General features: G+C 34.8%; 1 protein-coding gene across 3 annotated transcripts; it reads right to left on the bottom strand.

Annotated features, from left to right (window-relative positions):
* Positions 1–516: 516 nt before the first annotated feature.
* On the bottom strand, positions 517–8,450 carry LOC132643661 (COP9 signalosome complex subunit 2). Of its 3 annotated transcripts, XR_009583699.1 has the most exons (13): positions 8,292–8,450; positions 8,095–8,187; positions 5,384–5,462; positions 4,074–4,314; positions 3,896–3,970; positions 3,678–3,812; positions 2,792–2,979; positions 2,293–2,361; positions 2,050–2,140; positions 1,816–1,950; positions 1,116–1,228; positions 787–1,027; positions 517–692 (listed from the first exon to the last, which is right to left on the bottom strand). XR_009583699.1 is itself a non-coding variant. In XM_060360150.1 (12 exons), the coding sequence occupies exons 1-12, from the start codon at positions 8,299–8,301 to the stop codon at positions 937–939; spliced, it is 1,320 nt and encodes a 439-aa protein (XP_060216133.1). In that variant the 5' UTR covers positions 8,302–8,450; the 3' UTR covers positions 517–936. The 3 variants fall into 3 exon arrangements, 2 of the variants coding, with proteins under 2 accessions (XP_060216133.1, XP_060216135.1); XM_060360150.1 differs by having other exon boundaries at positions 517–1,027; XM_060360152.1 differs by having other exon boundaries at positions 517–1,027; positions 8,095–8,181; positions 8,292–8,447.
* Between the last annotated feature and the right edge of the window lie 1,017 nt (positions 8,451–9,467).

Raw genomic sequence — 9,467 nt, 5'->3', positions numbered from 1 at the left:
ACGGGAGTATAGCTGCTCTAAATCGCAAAGTTAAGGGATATATTTTCACCTTTACCCCAGAAACAAAGAGAAACCCTCCGTTATTTTTCTATCTTGCTAATATGTGTGTGTATTTAACTAGAAATGAGAAAAGTACGCTTGAATTGTATGATTTTAGTTCTTAATGCAAAGGACGAATCGATAAAACTTTTATGTGAGCAGGACTATCAATCGCACCACATGCTTGTATTTTAAATTAAAATTATATTAGAAAGAAAACTAAATCTTATTTTTCCAGTCTAAAGAAACAAAGAGTGACACTCAATGAAAGTTACACGAGCAGAGTCTCTGTTTTTTTGTTTACAGAAAATAAGACTCTTCTTATTTACTTAAACAAATGGTCTAGGCACTACAAGCTTGTAGTTTGAAATGAAAGCTCTGCGCGTTCTTATTTCATCCAAGTTTATTGAAGCTTGCAAAATGGTCATCTCTTATACTAAAAAGTTCTAACTACTAAAACATTATCATACACATTGATTCACTAATAACAATAACCCCACTAATATAGGAAAAAGAATTGCCAGAGTTGAACATGTGAACCCCGATAGCAACAACTTTAATCAATCCAGTTTATACTGGTACAAGATTTTTTTAATTAAAAACAAACACAGAAACGCCTGATTTCACCTATATAATGGCAATATGCGCTGCTCCTGTCAGTATAGAAAGGAAGAGTTAACACATAAATCAGACAAGCTCTAGCTACTTAAACGGGGAGAAATATCGAATTTTGTACAAAATACCTACATGTCGAAAAGAGCAGCTAAATTTTCTAATATTCCAGAGCATGAACATCCATCAGTTCAGAAATCTTCCCCTCTCACCCACAAAACAACCCCTCAAAACAATTATGAATCCATAATATAATCACACTCCTCTTTTCATGTCGTGGTAATCTCAACATATTCTGTTGCCAACAGTTTGGTACAGAGACTTAAGTTGTGTGTTCCATTTGTCAATGGCAGCGTATTTTTTCATTCCTTTCGATCTGCATGTGTAAAAGCATGAAAAACAAATTAGAAGTAATGTCAGCCAAAAACAACCAAAATATCACGACGTCGAGTTCAGAGTTTCACCTATCTCCACACTCTAGCAACCGGTTCACTTGATCAATGTGCCCATGGATACGGTTGTCCAAGATGAGTGAGACCAACAACTCCTCGACGTCTTTTTCTGGCACATTGAGCTCCTGCACGTTAAGTAATAGTAGCAGCCAATTAGGAAGTCTATTACACACATCCTTCAGTACAATATTTCAAGCCAAAGTACAAGGTGGTGGATCTATAAACATCATACTTATGAGAACCACGGAGAATATGCCAGGCTAATATATGGATGTTCCACATTCGAATATGCTATCTGGTAAAGTGGCATGCCACCCGGGCTATTACACAGGAGCGGGGTTTACCCTGTGCGCACCCAAAGGATAGCGGCTGCGGGTTCCCTTGTCATTAAAAAAAAAAAAAAAAAAAAAAAAAGGTGGCATGCCGCCATTGTGCCATCTTTAAGACAGTTAATTGATTGAGCTCTCAGGGCTTTGGTTCAGTACTAAAGAGCACATAATTTGTGGGTTAACTGCACGTCACTAGTTCGAACCCAGCTGCAGACAAAACCCTAATATTTAAGTGGAGAAGGGTAGAGGGACGGGATCATTATCCACCGAACTTTGACCGTGCACAACTAGCCCATTGAGAAGCTATGGAAGTCAAGATACTAAGGGAAGAAATCCCTGTACTATCCCCTAGCAAGAAAGCAAACTCTAACAAACCTATTTACCTTGGAAATGAAGGGAATCCGGATTCTTGTGTAAGGCTTAATGATCTTCAGCAGCACTTGGGTTCTGACATTTCTTAAAAGATCTTCGATGTAATTTCTAATGAAGGGATCATCCATTATTGTTCTTCTATTACTCTGAAAAATACCAAGGAAATCACAATCAGAATGATAGTGAATACTCAATAATAACTACAAATTGAAGGACTTATAGCAGTAATATTCTGATAGTTGCACCTTAAGAATTTTCTCAAACTCCAAGATCTCATTTCGTTGATATGCTGCTATAAGGTTAGTCATTGCCAGTATCTCAGGGTCATTTTTGTACCTGAAGAGTATAAAACACAGTCAAGCACCAACACCAATACAATTTAGTTACTGCAGTACTTAGTCCAGTGACTCCAATCACAAAACTGCTAAAGAGTACTGGTTCTAATCTCTTTATAAAAAATTTACAAAATAAACTACTTGAGTACTCACGGTTTTGCTTCTTGGCCATCAAAAGGGTTAACCTCGGACTCCATCAGCATATTTGCCAGAACCAAGTACCTGTAAGATGAAACCAAGCACTACAATATCAGGCAGAGCAATGTTTCTTTTGCAGCGTGCAGGAGAGAAAAATGAAGGCGAATCAGAAAAAGAATTGCCTAGGACCATATAGCAACTGAGGTGAAGAGAAAAATTCTATGTTAACATGCAACAAAGAAAGTGTCAAAGAAATCAAATATGAAGCTGTACTCAGGATGCATTCAAGTGCCAGCGTCAGAAGAAGCATAAGCAATGAGCTTACATATTTTTCATTTAAATATCATTTAGATGAGACTTAGTAAAGTATTATGTAGATGAAGATGTAGTGATTTTTGCAGTCTAGCAGATGTTATTTCTTTCCAACTATACTCTTCCCATATGTCAACCTAGAAAAAAAAAAAATAGGGAAAAAGGCATACAAAACAAGCACACCAATGAACCACACACGTACTTTAGACACTGGATGCGCCTCTGATTCCCAGCTTCATCATAGTTCTTGAAAGCTTCAAAGAAGTCTGTAGCTGCTTCTGCCCATTGCCGCTCTGCCATATGCATTTTTCCTCCACATTCACGAATTATTCCCATTATTCTTGGGTGAGGGATTGCTGACTTGACTGAAAGTGCTTTATTGTATAGCTCCTGAAGATATATACACGTTTTTTTTTAAATCTCAGTAAGCAGCAATTAGTGATTGAGAGAACAGCAATAAAGCAATTCAAGGACATCTGTCAGTATGTCTTCCAGCATCTACGGATCCTTCTTAATGAACAAATTAGTCCAAGTATATCTTCCCGACATATTCAGAATCAAAATAAAAAATGACAAAATAATGAACAAGAGCATATTAAAAGATAGAGGAAAGAAAGAAACCTGAAGCTTCTGAGAGAAAATCTGAGAGGCACTAAATCTCCGATTTAAAAGACTTGGAATTCTATGTTGAAAGATGCTTAATGGAATAGAATTGAAGGCGGGAGTTCATCATTGAATATTAGTGTGTTAATTTACCCTCTATGCAAATTTATATAAATATTGGAAGTCTCACATCTTTTGTGAAAGTTTGATCGGCTCTTTCTAACTTTTTGAGACATGTCACTCACTACCTGCTAAATGAAGTTCAACAACTTCTGGTTGCATGGTGGGAAAAGATTAGAATTTTTTTTTTTTTTTTTGGTAAAAGTACAGCATAGAACCAGAGAGCAACTTAGAACATTAACCAACATCTGAACCTGGCAATTAATAGAGATGGTTTATTTGGTCATATCAGCTGTAAAGATTCACTTAAAGGTGCACAAAATCCAGTACGACATCAAACAAACAGGAGAAATGTAATAACATACCTTCAGTTTTTTGTTATTTTTCGTCTCCGTGTACATTTGGATCTCTATTGCATATACCTCCAACAATTGTGTGCCTTTCTTCTGGTCATCAGTGCCATCTTCTTTTTGACAAGATTTGTGGAGTTCTTTCAAAATCTAATTGAATGCTCAAGTTATTGGTAGGAAAACTTATACAGTGACACTACAACTGCAGATGCTAATCTGAAAAACAATGATACCTTACTCATTCGTCCGTACTCCCCAATGTCAAACCAAATTTTGCAAAGTTTTAGATTTGTCTTGAACCACAATCTCTGCGAAAAGAAGGGAACTATGAGACCCTTGAAAAGAACATAAACTCCAGTATGAACCTTCAAAACCAGCCTACTATAGCTTAAGGAGGAATATTGTTCTGACCTCATTCTTTGCCTCTTCAAGGGCTTTCAACGTTGTCTGGTAGAACTCTTGTAGGAGACTGAAGTTCTGACTAGCTGATCCTGAGACGAAATCCATGATATTGTTAATACACTTTTCACTATAATTTCTTGTCACTGCTGACTTGATGTAGGTTAGCATTTCTCTGTAAGCATCCATCATTTCCTTGTACTTCCCTAACTTATAGTAAAGCTTAACAGTTTGCTTTAAAGCTTTAAATCCCCTGAAAAACAATAAGAACAGCTGGTAAGTGTCATACAAAGCATATTCCAGAGAATTTTAAAACTTGAAAGATACCTTTACTTAAAAAGCATCAAATTACATAAACAAGAAGCAAAGGTGTTTTTTTTTTTTGAGGTAAAGGTAACTAAGAAGCAAAGGTGTGAAACATAGCAATACAATGACGAAGTGCTTTTAGGAAGCATCAAATCACATGAACAATAAGAAATGTGCAAAATAGTAATACACCCTTTGGCTTACAATTATGAAGCGTGCATAAGTACTCTCAGTGACTAATATCAAGTCAAGTTACCAAATTCATGAAACAACATAAAGAACATAAAAAGACAAAAAATATCAGATCTGACAATGAACTAGAGGTAGCAAGAATTTCTGAAATTTATTAAATCTCACACACGTAAACCAAATAGGAGTGAGAAACCGGGAAGGAGAAACCTGACAAATTATTTCCAGTTTTTGTCACAACCATCTGCACGTGGGAGATTTACATTTTTTTCTATAGGCTTGTGAGAAAGATAAAGTTAAATAAACTATGAGGATCTTTCCCACATTTTCCATATAAGCAATTGCATAATGAAGAAAACACAATCTATTTCAACTTGCTGTGTCTCTTAATTCATCCTCTGCTTATTTCTCAGGCTGCATGTCAATTAATACAAGGTTGTAGTAGTCTATATGAGATAGAAAATTAACTTCAATAAAAACATGCAGTTCTTAAAGACCCTGAGCTTCATATGGAACAGAAAACACAATCTATTTCAACTTGCTGTGTCTCTTAATTCATCCTCTGCTTATTTCTCAGGCTGCATGTCAATTAATACAAGGTTGTAGTAGTCTATATGAGATAGAAAATTAACTTCAATAAAAACATGCAGTTCTTAAAGACCCTGAGCTTCATATGGAACAGATCTATCACAACAGTCTCCAGCATCACAAATCTCACAAATACATAGCTATCTGTTCTCTTTATAAAGCAAACACACAAGGGAGTTAGTTGATCAGTTTAACAACTAACATACTGCACAATTTTTTTATTACTTTCAATTACTTACCACTCAGCCTTCTCAGGTTCCATACGAACTACTTCAGCAAAACCCTCAAGTGCTGCCTCTGGTTCTGTTTCAACCAAGCCTATGAATGACACAATCACAAAATATTAGTAGGTAAGCAGGTCCAAAGAGGATGAAAGAAAGAAAAGAGCTATTGGTCCAAGATCAGTAGCTCAAGATGCATATATAGAGTATGCACACAGTTGTATAAAGCCAATGCCCCTTTTTTTACAACTGAGAAATTACCGAGAACTAGCTGAGTCTAAGCTCGGTGGATAAAGTCAATGGCATTAATTAGGCTATAGCATGACTTGTAACTACCTTAGAAATTCCCGAGGACCAGCTGCCGCACGGCTTGGAACTGGTAGATAAAGTCAACCCCATTACATAGCATATAGCATAATGTATTACTACCTTACAACCAAGGAGTTCTTTACAGGAGTATCTGTTGCTACTACTGGTACAGTTTGCTTTTTCAGGTTATTCAATCTCCGGGTAACTTCTATCTTGGCAAGGTCTTCCCTCGCATTTTTCATCACATTCAAATGAAATCTTTGGGAAAATAACCATATGAAACAAAAGATCTGTTTCACATAAAGCATTGCACACATTTCCACAGTAAGACAGCAGAGTGCACCAAATTCTTCACATTAAATTGCACTTCACAGGCGTCTCAGACAAGAAATGACAGGGGAGCCAAGTGAAAGAAGGATCACTACTACCATTATCGCTTTCCCTAACATTGAATAAAAGCTAAAGAAAATAAAATAGAAATTCTTGGCAACTATAAAACCGACTTGACTCTAATAGATAAGCTTATGACTTTCCCCAACCTTGCTATGGCAAAATTCGTCCGGCACAACCCCCAGAACTCAGATAGAATAGGGGATGGATGTTCCTTTTTCAACCTTCACAACTAAATAAATCAATGAAATCCCTTCACTGAGATCAAAAATCACAAGGGATAAAATTCCAGAGAACAAAGAGCAAACTTGCCTTTTTTTTTGGCAACTAATTTCCCAAACTTATGTCTACTCCCCTATGTAACCCATTGATACAGGTGATCAACAAAAACCGCAATCGAAGGGACTAACGACTAAAGAAAATTAACTATGATGACCCTGCGATGTCTAAAATCTACTGAACAACATTCCTTCCTTCCCAGTCCCCTGCAAGTTCCTTTTACCAATGAACATAATCAGTGGACTAGCTTTCTCCTCTATATGTCCAAGTTTCACTCCCAAAAGCACAGCAAAAGCTTTGAATTGTAGCCATCAGAATCATGCAGCCGATAGCTACACAGAATACATGCCCTTAATTCAGAATCCAGAAATAACAGATTGACCAAATCAAATGCCCCTTTAAGAGTTAATGAGCGTTAACCTTTATCCCCCAAAAATGGTAGTTAATGTGTGTTAACCTCAATTTTTAACTCAATGTCACCTCTGTCCATAAAGTTTATGGGTAAAACTCAACAATGCCAAGTTACCTTGCTCGTCTATAGCAGATCGCAAAATTTGGTTCCTCCACCTCGGAAATGATAGAAAGCAATTTCGAGCTTTAAATTAGAAATACAGAACGTTATATTTAACGATCCAAACTACTATCCTTCTCTTTAATAATTTAGTATTAACTTTTGTTCCTAATTCAAATCAAGAGAAAATTTTGATCTAATCACCTTGTCTGAGTAATTTCCAATTTCAAGTCTTCCAAATTCTCTCAAGCAACAACAATTCTTCCTTAAAGATAATCCTAAAGTACTTTTCCATATGATCTAAAGACATCTACCCTTGCGAATCACGTTTAGGTTAGTTAACAAATGAGGAACCTATCCCTGTTTCCCAAACTGAAACAATCAAAATGTCATCTAACATAGTATCAAACTTAAATTAACAAATAGTCCATATTACACAGGTGCATATTCGACACCCCAGTTGTTTTCCCTAAGTCAACGACGCTCGTTGCAAAAGTGGTGAAAACTTTAATGCAAAAAGTATTCTCAATTTTTGCGAAGTTTTTGGAAAGAAGAGTAACTTATCAGTTTTTCAAAGAAGCTAATTTGTTTTCTAAAGTGAGCAAAATAGTTTGATAATAGTCAAAAACACACCTTAAGTATACACTTTTTTGCGAGTTTCCTACCTGATAGTTCAGGTAGTTGCGTTGCGTCTCCTACCTGAACTATTACCAACTATTTATCCAAACACACCTCGAAATTAATGATAAATATTTGGCGATAGTTCAATAGGAAACTCGCAAAAAAGTAGTGATGCTCTAGGTGTGTTTTTGACCATTATCTCTTTTTAAAACAAAGTTTGAACTAGAAATAATTTTCTCAACAAATTTTGCAACCAAACCTAATAACATATCACATATTGGTAATCCAAGTACAGAAAGCACAATTAAAACAAAAAGAATCAAATGTATCAGCATATTTGGACCCGTTTGGCCATGAGAATTATTCACTTTTTTTTTTTTGCACTTAGTTTGAAAATCAGCATATTTGGGCCTTTGGTCCTGTTTTCACTTTATTTTCAGTATATTCAAACAACCAAATATGTCTTTGCAAAAACTATAAACAAACACAACTCCATCTTCAAAAATTCCAAATAAAGTGAAAAAAAATGTTTGGTTTCTATGGGCAAACACCAACTTACTACATTGAAATTTCAAAATAAGCAAATATCCTCAACAAAGATTTAATTAAATTAAAAAACCTTTAGAGTTGTAGTATTGATTTTCAATATCAACATCTTGTTCTTCAGGTTCCTCATCCGAATACTCGAATCCATAGTCTTCCATATCTGCATCTTCAAATAAAAATACAACACACACAAATAAACACATTATATATTCACAAAATTGGATTAACAAAATAATTACTGAGTTAAGAGAGAGTAAATTAACTAATTACCAGAGCCCATGGTTGATTAGAGAGCAGTGAAAAGATCGAAAACGAAGATTGAAAGAGAGAATCGTCACTTTGACGCTTTAGAGTATTGAAATTAAAGTAGTGAATTTAAAGGGTATTATAGGTCTATAATTCGGGTTTCGTATTTGGGTCCGATTAGATTACGGGTGCATAGGTAAAAACGGATTTGGGTCTTTAATTTATATTATACCCCTCAAAATAAATACTCCCCCTTTCAATTTATGTGAATATATTATTATGTAGCGAGTTTATGACGTGGTTCTTTGATCATGTTTTCCTTACGTTTTTTCTAAATTATTAAGTATCATGACTTATAGTAATTTTATCTAGTTTTCTGGTATAAATTTTATTTTTACAAACTTGAAAAATTTATGTCAAAATTTACTGTCAAATTTATAAAGTTTGGTCCTCGTACTCCAAAAAAATTCACATAAATTGAAACAGAGAGAGTACTTAACTTTTTTGCGTGGCACTTAACTTTTCTGTGTGGCATAAAGTTGTATTTTTCACATCATAATATCTCACAGGTAATGTTTTGTGCCCTTAAAGAATTTATGCTCGTTAGGCAAAAGTAGGGCTATTCACAGTTTTGGTTAAAACCAAAACCAAACCGAAAATTTAATCAAACCGAATAAAAAAACTGATATTTGGTTTGGTTTGATTTGATTTGGTTTTAAATTTTAAAAACCAATAATATTTGGTTTGGTTATGGTTCTATTAAAAAATAACCGAATAAATACTCGAACCAAACCGATAAATTATATACATAAATTTTATAATTATTTATATGTATAATATTAGTTTTTCATAAATAATTATAGATATTTTATACCTTTTAATCATTAATTTGATTTTTGGTCTACTTATTTCACATGATTGTTTAAGGCCCATATTTTTAAGAATTTATTCAAGCCCATGTCTTTAAGTCTTTTAACTCTTTTAAGTACAAACCTACTAACATAAGCTCACATTAGAGTCGAATGTCTTTAACTTAAATTTTTAGCCTTTCTTTGTCAGCCATTTGATTTTAGGTTTTTTTTTTTTTTTAATTTATACCTTTTTTTTAATTGTCTGAATGGGTCCTAAACTTCAGTAACATCAGCATTTGCTGCAACTTAAGCACATGGTAATGCCCTAATACTTCTTCCATGGATAATC

Source organism: Lycium barbarum, chromosome 6, assembly GCF_019175385.1.
Source record: "Lycium barbarum isolate Lr01 chromosome 6, ASM1917538v2, whole genome shotgun sequence".
NCBI lineage: Eukaryota > Viridiplantae > Streptophyta > Magnoliopsida > Solanales > Solanaceae > Lycium > Lycium barbarum.
The sequence above is the reverse complement of the archived record's forward strand: the minus strand, read 5'-3'. Positions and strand labels throughout refer to the sequence as shown.